The sequence below is a fragment of the Drepanopeziza brunnea genome, assembly GCF_022702325.1.
Source record: "Drepanopeziza brunnea f. sp. 'multigermtubi' strain 214-2 chromosome Unknown ctg19, whole genome shotgun sequence".
Lineage (NCBI taxonomy): Eukaryota > Fungi > Ascomycota > Leotiomycetes > Helotiales > Drepanopezizaceae > Drepanopeziza > Drepanopeziza brunnea.
The window spans coordinates 964401-989883 of NW_027094082.1; the positions used below are offsets into that span (position 1 = coordinate 964401).

Genomic DNA, 25483 nt, shown 5'->3' on the forward strand with positions numbered 1-25483 from the left:
ACACGAAACCCTACCTGTGAACGACCAAGCGCCACGACATCCTCCCTATCTACAAGCTCGAACCTCTCAACCCGACCGCTCTCCTCTCCCCGTCAACAGAGTCCCTACCGATACCAGGAAGGACACAAGCCCGCTCGTAGATAGATAGATAGATAAACAGACGGATAGACAGACAAGCGGCCTCCGCACTCTGCCCCCCCTCCACACGAACCACGCTACCCACGTGCGTGACGGGGGCTAGCGAGCCAGGTTTAGCGGCGCGAGGCTTCCCGTCTGCGCGGCTCCGGCTCTGGGGATCCGCGTGCCGGGTTAGGTCGGTCGGTCGGTCGGTCGGTCGGTCGATACGTATAGTAGGTACCGGTACTACTACCGGTACGTACTACGTTGTAAAGTAGGTAGGTAGACTAGTAGTACTGTACGTAGTAGGTATTAAAAAAAAAGTAGTTCCTAGGGGCCTTTCGAACTGCCCCCCCCCTTTTTTTTTTTTCTATCTTTTTTTTGTGGCCCCCGAAGCTGTGCGCTGTGCGCTGTGCGCTGTGCGCTGTGCGCACGCACGCACAGACGACCGTCAGAAAAAAGCCTGCTGTCGAGAAGCGCACCCTTGCCGGCGGCGGGCTACTAAAGAAAAAGAGCAAAGAAAAAGTAAAAAGAGTAGAAAAAGTAAAAAAAGTAAGAAAAGTACGTAGAAAAAGTAGAAAAAGTAAAAAAAAAATGTAAAAAAAAAAAGGAGTGAGGGTGATGCGGGCGGGCCGGCCGGCGCCCGGGAGATGGGGCTACCTACTGTATCAAGGTTGGTTTGGCGGCTTGGTTGCCGTGGATAGTGATTGCATTTGCCTTGTTTGGTAGGTAGTAGTAGGTACCGGTAGTTGTGGGTTGTGGGTACCTACTACGTACTACGTCCCAGGGGTAAGTACTACTAGTAGTAAGTACTACGTACTATTACCCCTTAAGTAAAGGAAGGGACGGTACTGGTACCTCCAAAGTGTAGTTTCCACTCTTTAAACCCCCTGGGTACACTACGTACCGGCATCCTCGAGGGGTAATACTACTACTTACTACTACTTAACGCTTGGGACGTGGTACCGGTACTGCTCTACTTAGTACGTAGTACCTCTCTGCCTTGCTAGGTAGGTAGGTAGGTAGGTAGGTACTCTACTCTACCACCAACTTGAGAAGCAGGGCCGCGCGCACGGGGCGCAAGTGCGTAGGTAAGTTTATACGTAAGCGTACCTAGTACCTAGTAGTAGTACCTCAAGTAATGGGAGCTAAAGCTTCTGCGGCACCTTTAAGGGGTAACGAGTACGCACTGTACCGTGGTACAGTACAAGTAAGGATCGTCGACGTTCTGCAAGGGGGGGCGGGGGAAGGGTTTGCCGGGTTTCAATTAGGTACAGTACCTTAAGTTACTGTAAGTAGTACTTACTACCTTACGTATTGTACATCGGTACCCCGTGACGAAACGAAGGCAAGACAGCAACACTGATTGATGGGCGTGCATGTGATTCAGTACGTAGTACGTCGTACGTACAGTAGCAATTACCCCTGGTGGCAACTCTCCGTTTCCGGAAACTCGACGGGGGAAAGTATGGTGAGGCCATGGGTAACCGGTACCGGTCATTGGAGCCCTCGCTGTCCGTCCTTCTGTCCCCTGTTTCTTCATTCGGTTCCAAGGATACGAGCTGGTGAGTACGTACCTCGTAGTATGTATGTATGTATGTAGTATGTATGTGTGCCTTGCCGCATACCGTACCTCTTGCCGTGAAGCTTGATTCATTCGTTTTCGAGCCCGCCCATGCGCTGGAAACCTACAAGATACTACGTAGAGACTACAGTATGGGATGGCACACTTTGACTTCTACTTTACTCTGTGAAGAGTTCGTTGGAGATGTAGACATGTCAGAGCCTTTAGCCGACTGCTTTGACGCGCTTTTCGTCGTCTCTTCTTTGCACATACGTGGTAATGCCCGGGACGAAAAAGGTACGGGAGCTCGATCTGCTTTCACAAACACGGATCACGGAGTGGGGGCCAGCGTCAGCGGCACTCTTTACTACAGTACCTACTCCTGCACAGAATGGGAAAGTCTGGGAGGTGGAGAGTAGGTATCCGTAGATGCTCTAGGCCAAAGCTACGTAGTGCCGTGAGTAGTGGGTGACAATCAGGGTGTACGAAAAGTGGTCTTCTAGGCGAACAGATACAACTACCTACTGTAACTCATAGGTGACGGGATTCCTTCCACGTTGGGCAAGGCACTCACTCACTCACCCACAACCAAGTTAAATCCTGCTTTTGGGAGATACGTAGGAGGAGATGGGGTGGAGTAGGTCTCTGTACGTACTGTACAGTAGCAATTAGTCGCGAAGCAAGAGAACTACCTACTGCATGCTGCAGCTGATAGTAGCCGATGGCTGCTCCACCATTCGCAAGTACCGGCATATGGGCTGGCTTCCTTGGACTTGCGGCACTTGGGTCTAGACCATTTAGTAGTACATACCACCGACATGACAAGTTGACAACCGACCTGGCAGGTAACGCTGCCGGCGACAGGAGAAAGTAACGAACGGACTTCATTAACGTACTACTACTACTACTGTACGTATGGTACGTACGCAATGCCGACTCCTGAGGTCGTCGCATAGCCACTAGCAGTGTTCAAAGCGCAGTCAGTGGGGGCGGCTACTGCTTGCTAATCGCCCCGTCCTAGTGTCCGCCGTGGTTGGAGATCGCCCCTCGCCAGCATCGGGGGTGCTGATGCTCGACTCAGTCGGAGGATCTCGCAAGTGTCTTTTTCCGCTTAGCTGACTCGGAGACGGACCCCCGTTCCGTCCACGTTGGCAGGACGCTGTGGAGGGCACATAAACACTGCTGACCATGACTCGCCCGCGTTGTGAAGAGAGCTAGGTTGTTTTGAGTACCTAGTGCCTCTTGATTGTCTCATCTGGAGCTGATAGCGCGAACGGATCTCACGCGCGCCGTCTCATCAAACTCGCCAAATCCCCCCCCCCCCCCCCCCCCTCACATACACGCCGCGGACGCGCTTGTTGAACCCTCAAAATGTCCTCTCGGAACCCTTTGCAGGGCAGGATCTCGACCGCGCTCGCAAGCCATCCCCCTTCGAAGATGGTGGGTAATCTCGAGCGAAGAAGAAAATACCGTACGGCATGGCATACGGACGCAGCCGGCTCCTGTTGCGATGGATCAACAGACGATCTTAGACGCATTTTTCGGATGACGGACCACCTATCACAGGAAGCGGGATTTTGCATTTCGCGTTGCCTCGCTCACGTACGGTACCTAGATCCCCATGTCCGCCCTGGTAGCAAGTCTACAAAGCGCAGAAGCACGAAGCTCCGCATGCGAGCGCCAGGACGATCTCTGCGACCCAAAGGCAACGAATCGTTGCGTTGGCAACGCGGAGCTCGTTCTACTCATGCTCGAGGTGCTCTGAGGATTTCAGAGAGACCATGGACTGGAGTGTGTAAGCGACTGCCATCTACCTACCTATGCACAATAGGCGAACGAACCGCGTGGCGCTAGGGAAATGCTATGTACAGAGGCTATGGGGATAAGGACAAGCGCATCAATCGGGTGAATTGAGAGCCGAACGTTTTTTTTTTTTGTTTTTTTTTCCTCCAAGAGCATAGTTCGAGCTCATCCAGCTATGCAAGTCGCTTTTCCATCTCCCAACTACAGTAATATAGAACGCAGAGGTATAGTACTCCCGCAACATTTCTGGGCTCTTTCCGAACTTCCCAACTTGGATCTTGAGATATCACTGAACCGAGAGCCAGACCGCTTCTTGATGGCTACAAGAATTGAGACGCAGTGCGAATGATTGATTGATCCGAATCGAGATCTAGAGGCGACAAGCTCATAAAGGGCCTCGAGGCACCGAGAACACAAATCCAGTTTCTGGTAGGCATGAGAAATAGCCAGTATTTTTGAAAACGCAAAGAACAGAGTATTTTAGCGTCTCCCCCCAAAAATGTGTACACAGAAACTTGAAAAGGTCGTCGAACTCGGAACACCAAGCAACGCAATTTCTCACTTGGGGCAACAATGAAAATCTGGAATAAGAACCACAGACGGGCACTGGGAAAGATTAATCTTGAAAAAGCAGTGACTCTGTGATGGGAAATGCGTAGTGTCGCAACGCATTCGAATAATGACAGCCAACGCCAGACCCCAATCGAAGTACCTGGCGAAAAAACCGGAGTCAAGTATCTACCTCTTCCCTATCACACTGGGCCATTCCATGGCTAAATTGCCTCTTCATATCTTCCGTCGTCAAAGTGGTGTGCATCGTGCTCGATAGCTTCAAGTACTGCCACCAGTGAACGCGCCAGTGCCAACCTTCCACCCCGGAAAGAATTTCACATCTCAATAACGAAGATATCAGCAGCTCCGTCTCCCCATATACCAACAGTGCTCATGGCGAAAGCCATCCCGGCAACGACCGTCCGCGCAATCTGTGTGACCATGAATCCCTCCATTGCCTGACGTACTTCCTCCCCATTGACACTCTCATCCGTCTCCTCCCCAGAAACAGTTCCCTCGCTATCCCTGTCACTAGCACCAAGGACTTCGTAGCTTGCGTCCATTTGTCTGCCTTTTGATTTCTTGACCTTCGTCTTGACGGATCCGGTGCTGGTCGCTGACTTCGGTCTATAGCTTTGAAGCGCGTATTCGGTGAAGCCCGAAGCTCCTACGAAGAGCGATGTCCATAGCAAGTATGGGTGCTTTTGACTTCTGGGAGAGAGCAGGTATGCGAAGAGGAAAGAGCTGCTTGAGATGGCGGCAAGAGCGCGGAGCTGGCTCAAAGAGACATATGCGAGGTTGGAGAAGGCTTTTGAAGCGCTGGTCGCAGATGGAAGCGTCGAAAAGGTGGGCAGAGTCAGCGTGCTCAAGGAGTAGGAGAAGCCCTGCGCGTTAAATTGTCAATTTACACGACTAAGGTAAACGGAGCTTGATGGATTTAAACCTCTCGTGGTGACGGGGGGAAAGAGAGGGAGGAAAGGGAGGGGGAAAGGGGAGGGCAAAGGGGGGGGAGTTCGCATACCGTTAGCAGACCTAAAGATATAGATCCCACGAACTTGAGTGTTGACACTGTTCTGAATGCCATGGCTCTGCCTCGATGATTCCTGTCAAGAGTCGATGTTGAGATCCAGGTCTTGTCGTTGTCAAGGCTCGCTCCCCATATCTCGGTAACAACCTGCTCGGACTCCCACCTCACGCCTCATTGTGGCTGATTCCATTCATAGCTCTACCTACTTAGGCCGAGGTACGCCGGGTAAGGCTACCCCAGACTCTAGGTCGATTATTTCCCATGCCTCGAAGAAAGTGGAGTTGTATTTCCCATGCCTCAACCCACTTTTTGAGTGGGCCCGCCCAGCCAAATCTACTCGCTGCTTGACGCTACATTTAACGACCTCGGCTTCGGTATACTCGATTCTAATGTAGATACAGATCTATTTAAGTAGCGCGCTCGTTGCAACTACGACGTTCGAATTAAGGAAGCTACGGTATCGGTATAGTGAGGAAAACATATATGCTTTGATCGTGTTCGTTATACAAGACCGTTGGTTGCGCGGATAGCGTATCTTTTAGAATTGATTCTTAAGCTGATATCTATAACTAAAAACACATATATATCTTCAATTCGCGATCAGGTTTAGCGCTACACCGAGATCCGTAAGCGATAAAATTGTATTTATTTATTTTTATTAATTCTTTTAAAATATTGTAAATGTAAATAGCTTTAGAATTACAATCGAGAACTTCAAAAAATAATTCTAGTATAAGCGGCATTACTGAAAAAAATTTCCTGTATAAAGCAGCGAGTAGATTTGGCTGGGCGGGCCCACTCAAAAAGTGGGTTGAGGCATGGGAAATACAACTCCACTTTCTTCGAGGCATGGGAAATAATCGACCCAGACTCTAAGATGGTAAAGACGACCTTTGCTACTCCAAAAATCACACTTGATACCACCCCACGACGTCAACAAATATGGCAGCCCTTCCCAAGACCGAGTACATGTCTTCTGTATGGCGTGAAGGCATCTTCGACGGAAAAGTGGTATTTTGTACAGGTGGTGCCGGTACCATTTGCTCAGCGCAGGTCAGGGCACTTGTACATCTCGGCGCCAACGCATGTATCATTGGAAGAAACGTCGAAAAGACGGAATCCATGGCCAGAAGTATAGCTACGGCTCGCAAGGGGGCAAAGGTCATTGGCATAGGTGCCGTTGACGTCCGGAGGATACAAGACCTGGAGGCGGCGGTTGCCAGATGTGTCAAGGAATTGGGAGCAATTGACTATGTCATGTAATGAATCCTTCTCCCAGCGAACATGACAGAACCGATCGAGGAGATACTGACTTGCACCGTCTACAGAGCTGGAGCAGCAGGAAATTTCATCTCCCCTATAGAAGGTCTCTCATCAAATGCATTCAAGACGGTCATCGATATTGACACGATCGGCTCATTCAACACGCTCAAAGCAACTGTCTCTGAACTTATGAAATCCGCAGCGAAGAATCCTAACACAGGGACCAACCCTTCGACAGGCGGAAGGATCATCTTCATCAGTGCCTCGTTCCATTTTACCGGCGTGCCATTGCAAGCTCATGCTGCCGTGGCGAAAGCCGGTGTCGACGCCTTATCCGCCAGTGTAGCTCTCGAATACGGACCCCGCGGCATAACCTCGAATATCATCACACCTGGCCCAATCGCTGGTACAGAAGGCATGGCGAGGTTAGGAGATAAAGAGTCCGAGGCCAGTGGCGAAGCTTTCAAAAAGAATCCCTTGCAAAGATATGGGACGGTAAAAGAGATCGCGGATGGGACGATATACCTGTTCAGCGATGCTGGAAATTTTGTGAACGGGGAGGTTTTGGTCATAGACGGTGGAGATGTAAGTCAAGAATCTCGGTCCAAGGCTAGGCCTTGAGAACGAGATCTTCTCTAATTTTCCCAACTTTGCAAAGGGCCTCACTGACTTGCCTAGTGGCGCTCTCCTGGTACTGTAGGAGGGGCTAAGAACTATCCAAGTTACCTCCTTGATGGTTCTTTCACAAAAGCGAAGGCCGCGAATAAGAGCAAGTTGTAAATCAGAAGACAAGATAGCTGCTTTCATGAAGATATCTATCATGGTGTACATGAATGATGGCGGCCCCAGTCTTGGGTACCCGGGATGATTTATAGTGCAGTAGGCATGGATGAGCGATTGGCGTTAGGCAACACGCCAATATCGCACGTTGACAGAACCTACGGGCCTCTTGCAATCAGAGGGCCTTTCTTTTGCGCATATATTATAGATACGACCGATCGGATTTTTTATTGTTTCGTTATCAGTAAATTGCTCTGATCGAGATACTTCAAGCCGTCTTGAGCGGGATTGCACGCCCCTTATACTGCGCTTGTCACCTGGACTGATTTCGTGACGAGAATAGCGGCTTGAAGTCGATTTTCGTTGTGCCTGGGTCCCTTTATCGCTGGGCCACTTTTGACAATGTTGTCGCCAGTGATTAAACTGAGCTCGTGGCCACCATGACAAGTTATCCGTGGAATCAAAGAACGACTCTTCCAACGTGAGGATCTTGCCGAGACCATTCGGTATAGTTGCTCGCGGGAATACAGTAGATAATGACGAGACTGATTGCCGTCGTTCCCTCAGTTGAATAGAAGGTAGTGAAACAGGTGACGTGCAATCGCAGGCGACAGTGATGCTCAAGCAAGAGATGGACCAAAAGTAGGCAAGTTCCCGAATGGATAACCCGGCACTTCTTGGACTTCTGCTACCGTGGGCTCCCAAGAGTCCGAATAGACACTGTACAGATAGATAGGAGCTGAGGATGAGGAGCTGAGGATGAGGAGCTGACTACCTAGACGGTCGTTCACCAATGGATGGATACATTCTCCAGCCGGGAGGGAATGTTGACTCTTGCATGCGGATAAGCACGTTTCCTGCTTCTCACGGGATTCGTATCCGGCCAGTAGTCGGTTGCGCTGGGTTGAAGTTAATCATCATTAGCAGCGGATGCCATTTCCGGTGACTGACAAACGAAGACTTTCCCCTTGGAAAACTCACACTTGCCCCGGTCCCCATGAGTGCGCACTATGCTGTGCTTCTCTTCTCTCTCTCGATTCTTTCTTCTTGTCAGACCATCGGCTTTTCTCGAATCCTCGTTGGATTGCCACCGCTGCCTCACCGATACACCATGTTTGCCTGGCAACAAGGATAAGCTGTTTTCGAGTCTCGCCATGCCATCCTCGAGCCACCTCGCACTCGACCTCAAAATCGACTGCGACTTCGACCTCTGCCTCGGCCCTCCACAAGAACGAAAGTTGGTTTTCTCTACTCGAAATGGATCTTCCGTGTGGTCTCTATACACCGTTGTCGGAGCTGGTGGGGCCACATTGAAGCATCCTACATAGCAAGCTGTTCCCTTCAAGCAAGCTGGCGCTGCATCGTAGATCTGATGCACGGGGCCCGGGTAGATTGCCATCTCATCGGGCGTTAGAGTTCAAGGACTTGGTCTGTACTCTCTATCTGTGATCTGTGTTTGGCATCGAAGAAAATTATTGTGTTAGAAGCTAACCATCAGGAATTTCTAGGGCATCGAAACTGCAACGTACCAGATTGTCACCCCTTCCTTGCGGCCTCGGACGCGGGTCAAGCTCCGATGGAATAGACCAGCAACCCATATTTCGACATCGTGATGTCAAATTTCTTGCTTCAACAGGAGCAGTCGCCCAGAGGCCATCGACACATCCCTCGACGCTTCTCGCGACTTGCCCTGCTGCCTCTGCCATGCGCGACAAGCTTGCCGTCGCCACAGTTCGATTACGAGTATTCACGCCCGGCTCAGGGCTATTCACCGGCTTCGACGAGGTGTAACGATCCCAGCCTGGACGCAACACAGCAAGCATGCTCAGTTTTGCATATGCGGATGCTTGCTCGATCGAAATCTGCTCCGCCTGAACTGCATGCACCTCTGTTGTGGACATCCCACCAAAAGAAGGCACAAACGGCAGTGAAGTGAACCCTTGGGGTTCTCCCACCCTATCAACCAACACACCGAACCGAACCGAATCCCTCCTCCCGGACCCTGAGTCCCTCATTTAATTGGGACTCTGGTGGCACCATAATGAACGTGGATAGCACGGCGAGCAGCGCCAGCTCGGCAGTAGGACCTTCGTCGCGAGCACAGAGGGGTGCTATTGCATCGCAAGCGTGTGAGACTTGTCGGTCGAGGAAACAAAAATGCGATGAGAACCGCCCGAAGGTATGTTCACCCGGTCGCTTTGTTGTCGTTGTCTTCGGTGGCTGGCTCGGCAAACGGGTGGTGTCTCGTAGCTGTGGTTGAGCCGGCCACCTGCGTCCAACTTGCCTTGATTATCGCATGGGATCTGTTTGCTGACTCGATCAGTGCGGTCTATGCAAGCGTATTAATCTAGACTGTGTGTATAGAGAGCCACAGCCGACTAAGTAAGTACTACAGTAACCAGGTTGAGAGTTACCACTTTGGAAGCCTCCAACTCCAAACCGATAAATAGCTTGACTTACTGTGTGTTTTCATTGTAGGAAGGACAAGACTCTTGTCGAAATACTGGACAAACTGAAGACTCTTGAAGGTAAAATCGACCGACTTCCCACTGGTCAATCTCATTCGAGTCCTGCGGGGTTTGGACCTCCGCGGGCAGCGCCTTCCAGCCAACCCTCTTTCAATTCCGAGACAGAACCGACTTCATACTCGACACCATCCGCGCGACAATCTCAGCAAGCTAGCCCTGGCTCAGGAAGAAGTCAGCCATATAGACATGCTTCTGCAGCTCACAAAATTTTAAACTGGCCTGCATTTCAGCAGCTTTTGCTACAAGTCCTACCCTCGAGTGGGGATATGAAAGTCGTTGATAACGATGGCAAGAACTTTATTGTGAGCATGTGTAACATCCAGGTTCCACTACCTCTGGATGAACAACTACAGGAACGCCCTTTTGTCGGGATGCAGACTCAGGCTACTAGGTGAGCACCTCCTGCAGAAATATCTTGAAGAATGCATGCATCTATTACAAAGAAAGGAAGTGGTATCTGTAATGTCCTTCGAGACCCTAGACGGTCGAAGGCCTCACTGGAATCTACAAAAGTGCAACTCATTCGCTCTTCACCTCATTCATGATGGAGCGAAGAACTTCGGGGAGAAACTGACAAACCCACTGAGGGATTCGACTTGGTTTGGGCAGATGGGCATTGCAGATATCACTAGCAAGACCTTACTCTGCCATTCCTTGGAAAACGCCCAAGTTCAGTGAGTAAGCCATGCTAATTTGTTTGTTTAGAACTTCAGGGGGTCCACGAGTAAGCTCATCGTCAGACATGACTCTTCGAGACATCGGAATCGCCTGATAGAAGAGTGGAGGGCATTACTAACAACATCCTAGATAACATTTCCCGCTCTGACTCGCGATACTATGCATCGGCTCACCGCAGCGTATTTCGATACTTTCAATTTTCTATATCCATTCATGGATCGGAGGACTTTCGAAAGTGACACCCTAGCAAAAGTCTGCTCCGAGGGCTTTAATGGGGACGTGGACTCTGTGATTGCATTGATGGTATTCTGTTTGGGCGAAGTTGCTATCGAGAGTCTCACAGGTAATCCTATTGCTGAGGTGAATGGACTCAAGTCCGGGATACGGGGAGGTACAAGCAATCGACCTCCTGGACTGGCCCTTTTCAACGAAGCCAGGAAATGCCTTGGCTTCGTTCTTTGCGGACATCAGCTTGAGAATGTTCAGATATTCTGTCTGACCGCGTAAGTTCATCGCTTATCATGTGATCTCATATGCCGAATTGATTCTACGATGATGCTTCCGAGCTGGGGATGACGAACCTGCTAAGAATTTATAGGCTTTATTATCAATCATGCGCTCGACACGCTGTAAGTATCTCCTTAACCGGAAGCTTCATTTTCTTAGCTCATACGTGGTAGGACTTTTGGAGGATGACCGCAATGTCAGCTCAGGCCTGCCATATCTTGGTATCATGGTAAGTGCCTAGCTACACTCCAGTTTCCGGCTTTGTTGACCCTTCGAAGCAATGTTATCGACTGGAATACTCCTAAGGGCGACTTAACTAGACGTGCTGTCTGGCATTGCATTATAATGGAGACTGCTTTGCACATGGAGCTCGACCTACCACTGACCGGAATCCTGGACCTTGGTGATCGAGTAGGGATTCCAAGCTTCAACACTCCATTTTGTGAAGCTGACCACATCGGCAACCAGGCAACGAATTTTGGTAATATAAACATCCTGCTCTCACATGTTGAGTGACTTATCACTTCTTCTTTTCAAATGAAGAACATCTCGTTAGGGGGGTTTTTCCCCACATGTTTAATATTCAATGCTGACATCAACATTCTAGAGGCTCACTATGCTTCATCTCTTGCTCTGCGACGATTATGTTCAAGCTTGAATGCAAGCATTCACGACTGTGAGTGCTCCCGTTGATTCTACATCAGTGTTCTTAGACACTAACGGGCACTCAGCGTTATCGAACAGTGATACACCTAGCGCAGACGAATATGATGGCCCATCAGCAGCTACCTTAAAACAACTTTCAGGACAGCTTACTCAGTGGCGAGGAATGCTTCCCCCCAACCTCCAGTGGGCTGAGGACGATCCCGCGGCCTTTCCTTCGCCTCAAACAGGAACCGACCTAAGATTCAGTCAGTCCGTCGACCCGAACCTGTCTGCCGTACGAGGCTTTCAGAAATCGCAGTTATTTTCGGCAGACCTGAGCAGTGAACCCACGCAGTATCGCTTCGTTTACGATGTACAGGTCGCCATACTGCGTACGCGATACTACTATGCGAAATACATGGTATTTCGGCCGTTTGTGTACAAAGCTCTCCATTTCCCAGAGCATATGACTCAGGAAGATGCGGAAGGAGTTGCCGAATGTCTTCGCGTATGTTCTTCTACCGGCCCCCCTCTTATCTCAAAAACTAATCCGGTGCAGTCTTGTCTGAAATGGCCCATAGCAATGTCCCCGACCTCACGGCATAAAAGGCTCATCCCATACCTCTTCTGCTGGTCCCAGACATTCCTCTCTATTCTTCTCATCTTCTACCTCACGCAACACAACCCCATGCTTCGAGACATACGCACACAGCTGTGCGGCCCGCGATTCGAAGCGGAATTCGATATCAGCGTCGCGATCATGCAAGATTGGATTCGCGATCTCAAAGCTGTCGATCCTCTCGCGCTATGGTGCTACAAGATACTACAACCTATTTATAACTTGGAGGCGTGATTCGTATACCACTTGTACCTGGTCTAGAGACGAATCACTGAATTATTAGGGAAATTAATGAGAGCCGGTGGTGATGGCGCCCACCAGGTCAGGTGAAAATACATTTTTATTCACTGTGTGTGGTTCTTTTGCTGATCTTTGGAATCTCCGGCTGGGTGCAAAACAAAGACGTCAAATGTTACCACCAATTTAACTTCATCACATATGTCTCACATATATCTCATTTCTCCTACAAAATATATTATCATACATTCAGATCCGCGTTGGATTTCTCCAGCCCCGCTACGCGTTGATTGGTAGATTTTTCTCATTCCAAGGTAAGGTCGGAATAATCAACCCAGAACCATATAAACATAATAGGGGTTTTTTTTTTCTACGTTATATATTCGACGGGTCGAAAGAAATTCCCGAAAGATGTATCGCATGGAAGCCGACAATGATTAGAATCCCTGCTGGCGATGCCACTTCGCTTCCCATCCAGGAAAGAACGGGCTCTCGGCCAGCGTCGCAACGTTCCACTCATCCTGCCCCTCGATCTCCGGCACCACCCACCCCTTCGCGACCTGCTCCCGCGCATACTCTTCCAGCTTGGGGATGCAGACGTGCTCCGTGTGCCAGGTCCCCTTGTACTCCATCAAGCTCCTCTTGCCCTCCCGCAGGATGGTGAGCAGGAGCGCCGGAATGTACGGCTCCTGGCGCAAATCCGTGACGGGCGTGAACAGCGCCTTGAAATTGAACACGACGGCCGCGCTCAGCGGCAAGCGCCGGAGCGTCTGCCAGTCGACGCGCAATCGGCACTCCTCGATCTGCAACGCGGGGTCCTGGGTCTCGCGGAGTGCCTCGTGCGGGTGGCCGGGGGGCACGAAGAGCGGGGAGCCGACCTCGAGCCCCCAGCTCCCGCGCTGGATGGGCGCACCGGTCGCCATCTTGCTGAAGAAGCGGTCCATGCTGAAGGCCATCTTCTCCCGGTAGTCCGGAATGCGGCGGTGGATCTCGTCGAGCCGCAGCCCGATCTTGGTGCCGACGTGCCAGCCGAGCGAGCTGCAGATGACGCCGGCGCGGAAGTAGTACCTGCCGTCCGTCTCGCTGCGGAGGACGACGGCGAAGTCTTCGGGGACGTGGGCGAGGAGGATGTGCAGGGGGTGGAAGCGCCGGATCACCGTCTCGGTGCCGAGGATGCGGTTGTGGAAGACCTTCTTGTCGGCGGAGAGGGCGAAATGGCCGGGGTATCGGGCGCAGTAGAACTGGAGGCACATCTCCATGAGCTCCTTGCACGCGAGTTCCGAGCCGGGGAGGTAGTCGAGCACTTGGCTGCCGTACTCTCGGAAGAGCTCCTGACGCTCCTTGATCCTGGCCGTGTACGAATTCTCGACCTCTAGCCACCAGTCAGGCTCCATCTTGTGGAATGCTGGAGAATTCGTCAGCGATGCTCCGGATTTTCTTTTCTTTTTCCCCTTCTTCTTCTTGTTCTTCCTTTGCGTTCACTTCACCTACACATGGTCTGATGATATTTCCACCTGAACGGTCGGTAAGGTCTCGGCAGAGCGTTTGCGAGATCAAAGTTCTCATATGCCTTAGGAAGGGGCACGCCGCTCAACACATCGTAAGCGGGAAAGTCGCCCATGGCCTTGAGTTCGGCGGTCGAGAACCCGGTCGGGGTATATTTCGGCATCGCGTGATCCAGGCTGTAGTAGGATAGCGTCGTGGGCAACGCATTCTTGACGATGAAGTCATCCGAGGGCTCGGAGCCAGCGCCAGCGGAGAGGAGTCCTCTCGCCGCCGCAGAAAGGGGAACGGTCTTGACCAGGTCTGCAAGCGCGCACCGTCTAGAGGGTGGCAGGGCCGTGGAGTAGTCTGGTCCTCCTCGACTTCCTGCCGAGGAAGCAGCCTTCTCGCTGGGTGGTGCTATGGAGCGGGGGGGTGTTGAGGCTGCCGATGCTCGTCTTCTCTGCAAGCGAAGCCTAAGTCTTCCCAGGACCGCTTCTCGCTGTCTCTTGTTTACTGCGAGGACGATGGCTGCGGAGAGGAGGAGGAAAGCGCCGATGCTGAGTAGCCATTGATGCGGTGGTGACACGAGAGGCATTTTTAGAACTCGCTTGATCTTTGGCCGGTGATGACGATGGTGATTGCCCGCGGGTATATTATTTTACAACCATCTGATACATATACTGAAGTGAAGTGGAGTGGAGTGGAGTGGAGTGAAGCGACGTGAAGTGAAGGCGTGCATGCATGCACAGAAATAAAGGTTCATCTCTCTACCGATCTATCCATCTATCGTCCGGCCCTGTCTGACCTTAAATGCAGCAAACAGCAGGCAGGCAGGCAGCAGCATCTATGTCTCCTCCTGGCCCCCGAGTCCCCCGATCTGAGTGAGTATCTGACTGACTGACCGGCTGACGTGACGCTTCTGGGTATCAGAACCCGAGCGACCAGGAACAGCGGCGGCGGCAGCGGATGTCGTGCTGTGCTGTGCTGTGCTGCACCCCGCTGGTTAACTCTCTCGGCAAAACCCAGGGATCGGACTTCCTTATAGGGACAAAATAAAAGACAGAGAGGGGGCGAGAGAGAGAGAGAGAGACCTAGAACACGTGATCGACCAGCTACACCACAAGGCTCGTTCATGCACGCATTGCGTGACTTATACGAAGTGGCTTGTGGCACTTGACCATATGCAGCCACGTATAAGAGAGAGAGAGAGAGAGAGAGAGAGAGAGAGAGGGGATAGGGTGGGATGAAAAAAAAAAAAAAAAAAAAAAAGAAGTGAGTCTATGCATGCGTGCATGCATGCATGCATGCATCTATCTATCTATCTATCTATCTATATATAGGTATCTAGCTTATATAATCTAATGAAAGGCGTACTTTTCGTCGCACGACTTCTGATATCCACCCCCCCCACCTCCCCCCACCTCACCTTTTTCTTCTTCTTGATATATTTCTTGTGCACCGCGTAGGTATTAGTACATCGAGGATAGATAGTACAGCTGCTGCAGCTCAAAAATAAAAAAGGCCGCAAGTTCCTTCCGCACAGACGAAATCATCAAGGTAGGTAGGTATCACACGCGGTATTGAAGCCTCGAGAAAAAAAAAAGAAGAGAAAAAAAAGGGAGGTCTGACACTCTACAAGGGTGCCAAAAACAAAGTCACAGCCTTTTTGTTGATTTGATTTTATTTTTATTTTTACAAGTGATCAAAAGCCGCAGGGAGAGTCGATAATCAACGATGAATATCTCTCTTAGCCAGCGCAGCAAATATCCACGACGGAACAAATGCAGACAGGCAGAACAAGAGCAGACAGACCTTGTCTGTAGCAAGATACGTTGCTGCCTTCATCAATAGACAGACGACAGTACTATTATATATAATACGTCGGCTCTGAAAGAGAGAGAGAGAGAGAGAGAGAGAGAGAGAGAGATTTAAGTCTAGGATGACCGGGAAGAAAAATAAAACACACACACACACATCTAATCACGCTGTTCCAAGCTCTCCCGATGGGGTTTATTCTGCAACTTTGCATCCATCTATCTATCCTACCTACCTAGATAGCAAGCAAGCAAGCACTTCTCCCGCATAGCCCCTCCTCTCTCGTCGCCAGCACCACCACAAGAGCGGTAAGTAGTGAAACGGTGGCATTTTCTCTCTCGCCCAAACATCTGTTCGTATACATATATATATATATTGCACAAGAGGAGGGAGGGAGGCTGTTCTGACGCATGGGATTTGGATCTCCGTATCGAGTTTTCTTGCTGCTGCCGAGGGTTGTCCTTTCCCCTTCCCATAGCATTCTTCTTTCGATCTCAGAAAACACACCCACACCCACATCCACACAGCCAGAGGCCTCCCCCTTCTACAATACAATGTCGCTTGATTACTTCCAACAAAAGTGTGGTAAACAAAGGTAGATAGATAGGGCCTCCTCTTCATGCAATACCAAACCACCACCGGCCCAGTAAAATCCAATCCCGGCCCAGCAACCATCCACGTCCCACAAACCAAACTTCAACGACTCAATCCGCGCACAAAGGTTTTGAAATAGACTTTGGAATAATCCCAAGCTCCATGCCGCAACGCTCCCGCTAAATGCTCTCCAGAAACAAAACTATCTCACCTTCTCCAACGACTAAAGATCCCGCCCTGTGAACTGGGCGCCCTCGACCGCGGCTCTATAAAGCCTGATTCGCGGCGGCGACTCGACCTCCGGCCATCACCCTGACTCCCCTCAGAGCTCTTCACCTGCTCCCTCTCGTTGCGACGGGCTTCACGCCTCTTCCGCCTTTCTTCTGCGTACTCCTCTGCCTCGTCGTCGGCGTGTCGGCGCGTCTTCCTCATGCGTCGCCGTTCTCTCTCATCACCAGCCGTCACGTCGCCAGGACCATCGGTTGCGGGCGCATCCTCTGGCGGAGGGGGCGCATCAGTATGATCTTGAACCCATGAATCGGTGCCTGAATGTGGCCAGCCTGATTTGTGACTCTTGCGTCGGGGTTCGTGCTCCGGCTCGCCACGTGCCGTGCTCCCATGCCTCGAGTCGAAATAGCTGTCGACGATAGGTGCTGACTTGCGGCGGCTAGTCTTTGGAGTATCGATACCACGAGCGGCGCGTCTTTCCTCGCGCCTTCGACGGCGGTCTTCCTCGTCCTCCGGGCCATCCACGTGACTTTTGCGACGATCAGATCTGCGGAGACGCCCCGGTGTCTCCACCAGTGGCTCACCATCTGTGTGAGTGGCTTCGGCTCTGGCATCCCGCTCGGCTCTGGCATCCCGCTCGGCTCTCCTGGCACGACGGCGTTCAGAACGTTGGACCTCTTTAGCTTCAGCAGCTTGTCTTTCGGCCTCCTCCAGAGCTTTCTGCTCCCGTCGAGCTACGCGTCGAGCTTCCTTATCTTCTTGCCGACGGGCTTCCGATTCCTCTTCTTGTTTCCGGCGCCGCTCTCTTCGTTCCTTATCTTTGGCCTTTCGAGCATCCTCGGCAGCTCTCTCCATGGCTTCCTTCTCAGCTCTGCGAGCACGTCGAGCTGCACGCCTAGCAGCCTGGGCCTCCTCATCCTCTTCGGCCAGTCCGCCAGTCATCGTGATATCGGCATCCTCAGAAGAACGTTTGATCTTTCGATCCTCTCGTCTCAAGCCACGCGCACCGCCGTCTTCTAAGGTGGAGCGACGTTTCGTTTCGGGGCGAGGCTTGGAGAGGAGTCCACCCAACATTCCACCAAATCCTGTTTTCTTCGCACTCGAGTCAGACCTCTTTAGTCCCGGAATTTCGGTCGGGCCACCAGCATCCACCATTACAATGTCTTCGTCTTGCTTGGCCTGCTTTGACGATCGACCGTTAGCACTCCGATCCTTGGATGGTGACCCCCTTGGTCTCCAATATGGCATATCGTTGGTGGCAGGTGGCATTGGAACGGCCGGGGGCGGGCCCGAGTCTTGCGTTACCTTCGATTTTCTTTTGTGGTCACGTCTCGACCTTTCGCGAGGAGGAGAGATGTCGTCAGCTCCCACAACAACAATATCATCGTCATCTTCAAGACCTACTTTGGTCGTCAGTCAACTCTCTCTCTCATCAAAGAATGGGAGCTAGAACGTACCCCGTGATTTGCTCTTCTTTTCGGATTTGCTTCTCGCAAGCTTACCGGGAGTGACACCGAGCAATTTCGCCGCTTTCGAGGACATCTCGGGTGGAGGAGATATAAGACCACTGTCGACGACTGATTGCCTTCTGGAACTGTTCCTCCCAGAAGTACTGGACCTCCTTTCGGATTTTGATCTTGATAACGGTGGTGCTGCGCCAAACATGCTGGTAAAACCCCTGGATATCGGAGGTCTATCAGCCTTGTCGGATGAAGAGTCCTTGGACGAGACTTTATCTCCTTTATCGGACCGTCTGGACTTTGATTCCCTGGACGATTTCTTCTCCTCGGGGGCCAACTTGCGATCCTTGGAGGACTTCTTCTCCACCTTCTCTCCGACTGGAGCTGCTCCCCAGGCACCCCAAGAGCTTCCATCACGAACAACACGAGGGCGATCCTTCTTTGATGATTTGGGCTCCGGAGGCGGAGTTGGGGGGGTTTCGACTACGGGTTCCACCTCCTTTGGAGCTTCCTTGGACTTACTTGCGGATTTTCTCTTACTTGACTTTTTAGCACTGGGCATTTCAACGAATTCGTCGTCTAAGAGGTCCGAAGGAAAGCTGCCGGGAACTGCGCTGGATCTGGATTTCCGAGGCGGGGTAGGTGGCTCTTCGACGACTGGGTCTGGGTCTGGAACTAGAATTGGGGCTTCAAAAACCTCCTTCTCTCTTTTGGATTTGGACTTGGACTTGGACTTTTTCTTATCCTCCTTGGCTGGCGGAGGAGGCGAAGGGGGCGGAGGCGGAGGCAGCGGAAGTGGCTCCTCGACGACTGGGTCTGGGTCTGGGTTTGGTTCTGGTTCTGGTTCTGGTTCTGGTTCTGCTTCTGCTTCTGGTTCTGCTTCTGGTTCTGCTTCTGGTTCTGGTTCTGGGTCTGGAACTGGAACTGGAATTGGGGCTTCAAAAACCTCCTTCTCTCTTTTGGACTTGGACTTGGACTTGGACTTCTTCTTATCCTCCTTGGCTGGCGGAGGAGGCGAAGGGGGCGGAGGCGGAGGCAGCGGAAGTGGCTCCTCGACGACTGGGTCTGGGTCTGGGTCTGGAACTGGAATTGGGGCTTCAAAAACATCCTTCTCTCTTTTGGACTTGGACTTGGACTTCTTCTTATCCTCCTTGGCTGGCGGAGGAGGCGAGGGGGGCGGAGGCGGAGGTAGCGGGAGTGGCTCCTCAACTTCTTTGGGTGACTCAAAGGCTTTCAACCTATCAGCGATTTTGCTGCCGCCGCCCACTGCTTTCCTCGTAAGAGGCAGGAGGTTCGCCTGGTCAGCGGTCGCAGTCTCGTCGCGAGCCGCGCCCTTGCTCAACTTCTTAGTGCTTGCACCCCAGAAGCTGAATACTTCCGACTTGTCCTCGATCTCGACCTTTTCCTTGCTCGGGCTGAGCTCAATCAGGTCTAGCTCCGGCTCAGGATCCTCTACCGCACCCTTTTTGGATTTGCTTGATTTGCCATCCTTTTTGGACTGTCGCGAAGAGTTAGTGGATCGATGCTTGATTCATCAAATAAGTGTCTAAGGTCCCAGTATGGATATGTAACCTGCACGGGATGAACTGTGTGGAGGCAGGGCGGCGAAATGAATGAATTGCTTACCTTCTTTGCGCCGGCCAGAGCGGCCTTCTCCTCGATCTCCTTGGCAGTCTGGTAGGGGAAGGGGTCAGCAAGTGATCTGTGAACACCTCAAGACCAAGATCACGACCAAGGGCGAAAGAAAGGAATCGAAAAGTGCGCAACACATACCGCCTCCTCAGCCTCTCGCGCAGCCTCTTCTTCCGCCTCCTTGAACGCAGCCTCAATCTCTTCGTCTTCGAGTTTCTTCTTTTTCGCAAGCTCGTCGGCCTTCTTCTGCTCTTTCTTGGACAACTTCGGAGCTTTCGCAGCTTTGGCCTTGGCCTCTTCCTCTTCCTTCAGCCTGGCTTCCTCCTCCTTCAGCTTGGCTTCCTCTTCCTTCAGCCTGGCTTCCTCGGCTTCAGCCTCGGCTTTGGCTGACTCCTCAGCTTCTTTGGCTGCGGCCTCTTCCTCTTCAGCCTTCCTCTTCGCCTCGGCCTCTTCTTTTTCCGCCTTCTTTTTAGCCTTCTCGGCCAGTTTGTCGGCCTCTTTTTGCTCCTTCTTGCTCAGTTTTTTGGCAGGGACCTCCTTTTCCTTGGACTTCGTCTTCTCAACAGGTGCGAAATTCCATTCCGGTTCTGGCTCTGTCAAATCCATTGCGGGAGGCGTCGGGGCCGGAGGAGGTGCTTCGATAACGGCTTCGAGGCCTTTCTTCTTACCTTCCTTCTTGTCCTTCTTGGATGTACTGAATCCGAATGTTGAGGTCCATTCGTCTTCAGCGGCTTTGGGTTCCTCAACGACGGGTGGGTCGGATGGCGCCTCTTCGATGGCATCGAACGCACTTTTCTTCCCTTTCTTCTTGTCTTTCTTGGAAGTAGATCCGAACCCTGTGCCCCAGTCATCCTCAACAACTTTAGCTTCTTCGACCGCAGGTTCAGGCTCGGGTGGAGTCTCGTCCACTACCTCGAAGGCGCCCTTCTTGGATTTCTTTTTATCCTTATTCTTCGACTTAGAAACAGAACCCCACGTATCGATGACTGGCTCCTCGATGGCATCGGGCTTAATCGGATCGTCGGAGACCGAAGTCTCTGCCAACTTCCCCTTCTTCTTTTTCTTGTCTTTCGCTGAAGTTCCCCATCCCGAAAAGCCGTCCTCGGCTTCAGGTACAGCAGGTGGAGGAGTCGGGGCGCGTTCGGGAATCTCATCCTTGACTTCGACGAGTGCCTTTGATTTCTTGTCTTTGGATTTGGTGGTACTATTCTGGCCCCAGTTTGTCCAATCATCGTCCTCTGCCACCGTCTCCTCGATGAGGGGGGGAGGAGTTGGGGATGTTTCCTTTGTCTTACTGGATTTTTTCTTGTCCTTCTTAGACGAAGTCCCGAAGCCCCATCCAAAATCTGTCTCGGGAACGGGTTCTTTTCAAGCAGATTAGCATCTCCCCGTCTTATCTGAGAACAGGCTGCACTCACCTGGTTCGGGAACCGGCTCGACCTTTGGAGACTCTCCCCACCCTTCCTTCTTGTCTTTGCTCTTCGAACCCAATCCGAAGCCCCAACCGGACTCTTCTTTCACGACTAGGTCAGGCTCGGGCAAGGTCTCGATTTTGGGGAGCTCTTCTTTGCCTTTTTTCCCCTTTTTAGTCTTTGAGCTACCGAAACCGAATCCCCATCCGGATTCTTCTTCCACGACTGGATCAGGCTCGGGTGTGGGCTCGATTTTGGGAGGATCTTCTTTGCCTTTCTTCCCCTTCTTCTTGTCTTTGGAGGATAAGGAAAATGTTCCCCATCCACCGGCATTCTCTTCGATGACCGGTTCAGGGTCTGGAGTCGGCTCCTCGACCTTTGGGTCATCCTCAACAACCGCTTTGTCTTTCTTGTTCTTCTTACTCTTCTTCGAAGTAAGAGCAGAGAATCCCCATCCGGTGTCTTCCTCGACAGGTGTTGGCTCGGATTCTGGGGTAGGATCCTTTGCTTTCGGTTCTTCTTTTGACTTTTTCTTTCCGACACCGAGCCATGAGCCCCAGCCACCAGTTGCCTCGGGTTCGGGCTCGGGCTCGGGATCGATAATTGGATCAGGCTCCTTGACTGGCTCGACCTGACGGATTATCAGACTTCGAATCTACATTGACGGTTGCAAGAGTCACTTGGCACACTTGTACCCAGTCCGAGTCGCACCAGCAACTCCATGAAGGAGATGTTTTGTTCAAGTGAATTGTAACAAGCAAATTGTGCGGGCAGGTTCCGCCTCTTCGAAAGCAAGCGAAGAATATTAACAAGGAAGTTTTTGCTTACCTTAACAGGCTCTTCGACTGCATTTTTACCCTTCTTGCCTTTCTTACCCTTTGTAACGACAGGAGTGCCCCATCCGACATCCTCGACCACATGCTCAGGTTCTGGCTCCGGCTCCGGCACTTTCTCCTCTACCTTGGAGACTTCTTCAGCAGCCTTACCCTTCTTTGACTTCTTACTATTTTTGCCAACAGGAGCTCCCCATCCAAAATCTTCTGCAGCTGGTTCGGGCTCAGGCTCGGGATCCGGTGACTTGACTTCTTGGACCTGGGGCTCTTCAACGACAGATTTGCCCTTCTTGCCTTTTTTGTCTTTCTTTGCAGGGGCCCCCCAACCAATATCTTCCACGGGTTCCGGCTCCTTTTCGGGCTCGGGGGGGACCTCTTCGACCTTGGGAGGCTCCTCGACAACAGCACCTTTCTTCCCCTTCTTCTTATCCTTCTTGGTCGAGAAACCCCAGCCATCATCTACGGGTTCCGGCTCCTTTTCGGGCTCAAGGGGGACCTCTTCGACCTTGGGAGGCTCCTCGACAACAGCACCTTTCTTCCCCTTCTTCTTATCCTTCTTGGTCGAGAAACCCCAGCCATCATCTACGGGTTCCGGCTCCTTTTCGGGCTCAAGGGGGACCTCTTCGACCTTGGGAGGCTCCTCGACAACAGCACCTTTCTTCCCCTTCTTCTTATCCTTCTTGGTTGAGAAACCCCAGCCATCATCTACGGGTTCCGGCTCCTTTTCGGGCTCGGGGGGGACCTCTTCGACCTTGGGAGGCTCCTCGACAACGGCGCCTTTCTTTCCCTTCTTCTTATCCTTCTTGGTCGAGAAACCCCAGACATCATCCACGGGTTCTTCTTTGGCCGGTTCTGGCTCGGGGATGGGTTCCTCGACCTTAGGAGGTTCCTCGACAACGGCGCCTTTCTTTCCCTTCTTCTTATCCTTCTTGGTCGAGAAGCCCCAGCCATCATCCACAGGGTCTTCTTTGGCCAGTTCTGGCTCGGGGATGGGTTCCTCGACCTTGGGAGGCTCTTCGACAACAGCACCTTTCTTTCCCTTCTTCTTATCCTTCTTGGTCGAGAAACCCCAGCCATCATCCACGGGGTCTTCTTTGGCCGGTTCTGGCTCGGGGATGGGTTCCTCGACCTTAGGAGGCTCCTCGACTATCGCTCCTTTCTTTCCTTTCTTCTTGTCTTTCTTAGATGTCGTCGTGAAACCCCACCCATCATCGGCCGGTTCTTCCTTGGCTGGCTCTGGCTCAGGTGGCGTCTCTTCCACCTAGGAAAGACCAGTCAGCATCATAATATATGTGATAGTAGGTAGACGGCAAGCGAGCCGAGGTGCCAAAATATTGTAATTTTTCGTAAGCGAACAAAATGGATGAGTGCCTACTTTCGGGGGTTCCTCAACAATAGCACCCTTCTTGCCTTTCTTCCCCTTCTTTACAATAGCTGGCGATGACCAATCATCTTCGACCACTGGAGCTGGTTCTTCAATCTTCGGTTCGACTTTGGGTGGATCGGGTTCGACAGCACCCTTTTTACCCTTTCCTTTCTTCCCCTTTGAAGTCCCCCAGCCCATTCCACTCCAATCATCCTCAGCAACAGCAGCAGGCTCCTCGGCGACCACAGGGGTCTCTTCGATGGGATCTTCGAACGCAAAGACATCCTTATTCTTGGCATTCTTCTTCTTATCCTTCTTCGACGAGACGGAGGAGAAGCCAAAGTCAAACGAGTCGTCCTTTTTATCAGAATCTGACTTCTTTGGATCCTCCTCGTCTAGAGCCCCGAAAGAAAATCCCACGCCTCCCTTCTTTTTCGGCTTCCCACGATCCAAACTCCAAGGATTGCCTTCGGCCTCTTTCCGCTCGTCGGCGGCAGCAGTGTCTGTGACAGCGGAGAAATCCCAGCCACTACCATTCCACATAGTCAGCAATATATCCATCTCCAGCCAGTGCTGCTCGGTTCTCCAAGCAGTACATTTCCCCTACTGACCTCTTTGCCCCTGTTTTTGTACCACCGGTATCCCAACTACTGCCCCACGAGCCAAACGCTCCTGTACTTGTCTTCGTCGTCCCAGTGTCGAAGCTCAAGTCCAAAATTGGGCCTGTGTCGTCCAACTTGATCTCTGAAAAGGCATCGAACTTGTCCGCAGCCGGTATCGCAGGCGCAGCCTCCTCTGCCTTGCCCTTCTTGCCCTTCTTCCCCTTCTTTACGGGAGCGAAGCTATCCCACTCGTCCTCAGGGGGGTTTTCACCCGCCCCGTCTCCGTTGCCATTTGCATCGTCCTTCTTATCACCGTCACCACCGGCGCCAGAGTCACCACCGGCGCCAGAGTCACCACCGGCGCCAGAGTCACCTCCAGCGCCAGTGTCACCTCCCTTCTCCCCACCGTCACCGTCACCTCCTTCGCCCTCTGCCTTCTTGGCCGTATCATCCTCGTCGCCATCCCACTTCGACTTGGCGGCAGGTGCTTTGGCAGCCTTCTTTCCCTTCTTCCCGGCCTGTTTGAAGCCTTCTCCAGACTGGAAATCGACCTCGAAGGCCATCGTAGGGTCCCGGAAGAGTGAAGAGTCGTCTACTCTCTTCTCCACTGTAGAGGAAGGGGTAATCTTTGCTTCGGTCGACTCGTATGTCTGCTTTCTGGCAAGTGCATCGGTCGTCGGTTCGAACGATTTGCCGTCTTCGTCACTTGGAGGTTCTACATGTTTCCCCCGGCCAGCGCTCAAGCTTTCGGATATCTTCAGAGGATGGAGATCCGACCTGCATGGCCACGTCGATTCCGCATGCGAAAATACTTCCTGTTGATGCTTGTTAGAGATTTGGGTTGGTGGTTGTTGGGGTCCACACCGCTGGAGTGCGGTGCGGCATGGCTACGCCGCTACTGCACTCTGCAGCTGAGGAGGCCGGTGAGACAAGAAGAATCTGCACGGTTCGTACCAAATGCTTGCGGCATGCGCGGTGGGTGCGCAGTTGTATTTGTATCCATATCCTCGATATCTGCTTCAGCCTTATCCGCGTGTCCTCCTCATCCCACCCAATCGTCCAGGGCTGGATCGTCGCGGAGGCCCCATACTCGCTCCCTGGGCGATCGGCGCAGTACGACAAAGCCTCGACGGCCGCCATGTTGGATATTCGAGCTCGTGGAGGCGCGGGTCGGTATCCGACTCATCGAGGCTACCTGCTCAACGACTGAGTGAGAACGCGGGGGGGGTGGGAGCGAGAGCGGGCGGATGGAATTGGCGGTTTTCCTCGGAGATGGCTGAGGGAGGAGGAGATGAGGCGCGTAGGTACTGGATGGATACTGGGTACTGGGTGCGCTGTGTGCTCTGTATCCAAAAATAAAACGAGCCCCAAAAAAAATAACCAAGGGAACAATACTTAGAGGAGGGTTACACGGGGAACACCCTATATTTTGTCGCAAGGGATATATAATATTGGGGGGGGGGGGGGGGAAGGGTGGTGTTTTTTTTTTGGGTTTTCTCGCCAACGTTCTTCGCAGCAGCCCCAGGCAGGGACAACCTGAGACACGGCCGTATCACAAGATGCCCTTATCGCGCGAGGTGACTATCCGTATGCCGTGCCACCAATACACACGACGGTGATCAATTGTTGGGCGATGCCGTCTTTCGGTCGTGGGCAGCAGAGAGAGAGAGAAAGAGAGAGAGAGAGAGAGGAAGAAAGAAACAGTGAAAAAGAAAAAGGCTTGCTTTTACCAAGAC

General features: G+C 52.1%; 6 protein-coding genes across 7 annotated transcripts; 3 read left to right on the plus strand and 3 right to left on the minus strand.

Annotated features, from left to right (window-relative positions):
- Positions 1 to 4371: 4371 nt before the first annotated feature.
- L3040_009046 (uncharacterized protein) lies at positions 4372 to 5120 on the minus strand (the record flags this gene model as incomplete). Its single annotated transcript, XM_007297777.2, has 2 exons — positions 4372 to 4920; positions 5058 to 5120. The coding sequence occupies 2 exons, from the start codon at positions 5118 to 5120 to the stop codon at positions 4372 to 4374; spliced, it is 612 nt and encodes a 203-aa protein (XP_007297839.2).
- An 885-nt stretch (positions 5121 to 6005) lies between these two features.
- L3040_009047 (uncharacterized protein) lies at positions 6006 to 7106 on the plus strand (the record flags this gene model as incomplete). The annotated part of the gene is made up of 3 exons (XM_007297776.2): positions 6006 to 6322; positions 6392 to 6911; positions 7005 to 7106. 3 exons carry the CDS (start codon positions 6006 to 6008, stop codon positions 7104 to 7106), a joined length of 939 nt encoding a protein of 312 aa, XP_007297838.1.
- A 1154-nt stretch (positions 7107 to 8260) lies between these two features.
- Positions 8261 to 8719, plus strand: L3040_009048 (uncharacterized protein; the record flags this gene model as incomplete). Its single annotated transcript, XM_066155819.1, has 3 exons — positions 8261 to 8343; positions 8435 to 8534; positions 8615 to 8719. 3 exons carry the CDS (start codon positions 8261 to 8263, stop codon positions 8717 to 8719), a joined length of 288 nt encoding a protein of 95 aa, XP_066010105.1.
- A 428-nt stretch (positions 8720 to 9147) lies between these two features.
- On the plus strand, positions 9148 to 12317 carry L3040_009049 (uncharacterized protein; the record flags this gene model as incomplete). Its single annotated transcript, XM_066155820.1, has 12 exons — positions 9148 to 9285; positions 9430 to 9488; positions 9585 to 10025; positions 10340 to 10358; positions 10442 to 10815; positions 10911 to 10941; positions 10993 to 11048; positions 11098 to 11230; positions 11288 to 11300; positions 11427 to 11495; positions 11551 to 11972; positions 12024 to 12317. The coding sequence occupies 12 exons, from the start codon at positions 9148 to 9150 to the stop codon at positions 12315 to 12317; spliced, it is 2049 nt and encodes a 682-aa protein (XP_066010106.1).
- Positions 12318 to 12757: 440 nt separating this feature from the next.
- Positions 12758 to 14400, minus strand: L3040_009050 (uncharacterized protein; the record flags this gene model as incomplete). The annotated part of the gene is made up of 2 exons (XM_007297773.2): positions 12758 to 13725; positions 13812 to 14400. 2 exons carry the CDS (start codon positions 14398 to 14400, stop codon positions 12758 to 12760), a joined length of 1557 nt encoding a protein of 518 aa, XP_007297835.2.
- A 2021-nt stretch (positions 14401 to 16421) lies between these two features.
- L3040_009051 (uncharacterized protein) lies at positions 16422 to 24887 on the minus strand (the record flags this gene model as incomplete). Of its 2 annotated transcripts, none has more annotated exons than XM_066155822.1 (9): positions 16422 to 17842; positions 17900 to 19400; positions 19529 to 19576; positions 19676 to 20898; positions 20953 to 21577; positions 21775 to 23040; positions 23155 to 23674; positions 23757 to 24562; positions 24702 to 24887. In XM_066155822.1, 9 exons carry the CDS (start codon positions 24885 to 24887, stop codon positions 16422 to 16424), a joined length of 7596 nt encoding a protein of 2531 aa, XP_066010108.1. The 2 variants fall into 2 exon arrangements, with proteins under 2 accessions (XP_066010108.1, XP_066010107.1); XM_066155821.1 differs by having other exon boundaries at positions 16422 to 17845.
- Between the last annotated feature and the right edge of the window lie 596 nt (positions 24888 to 25483).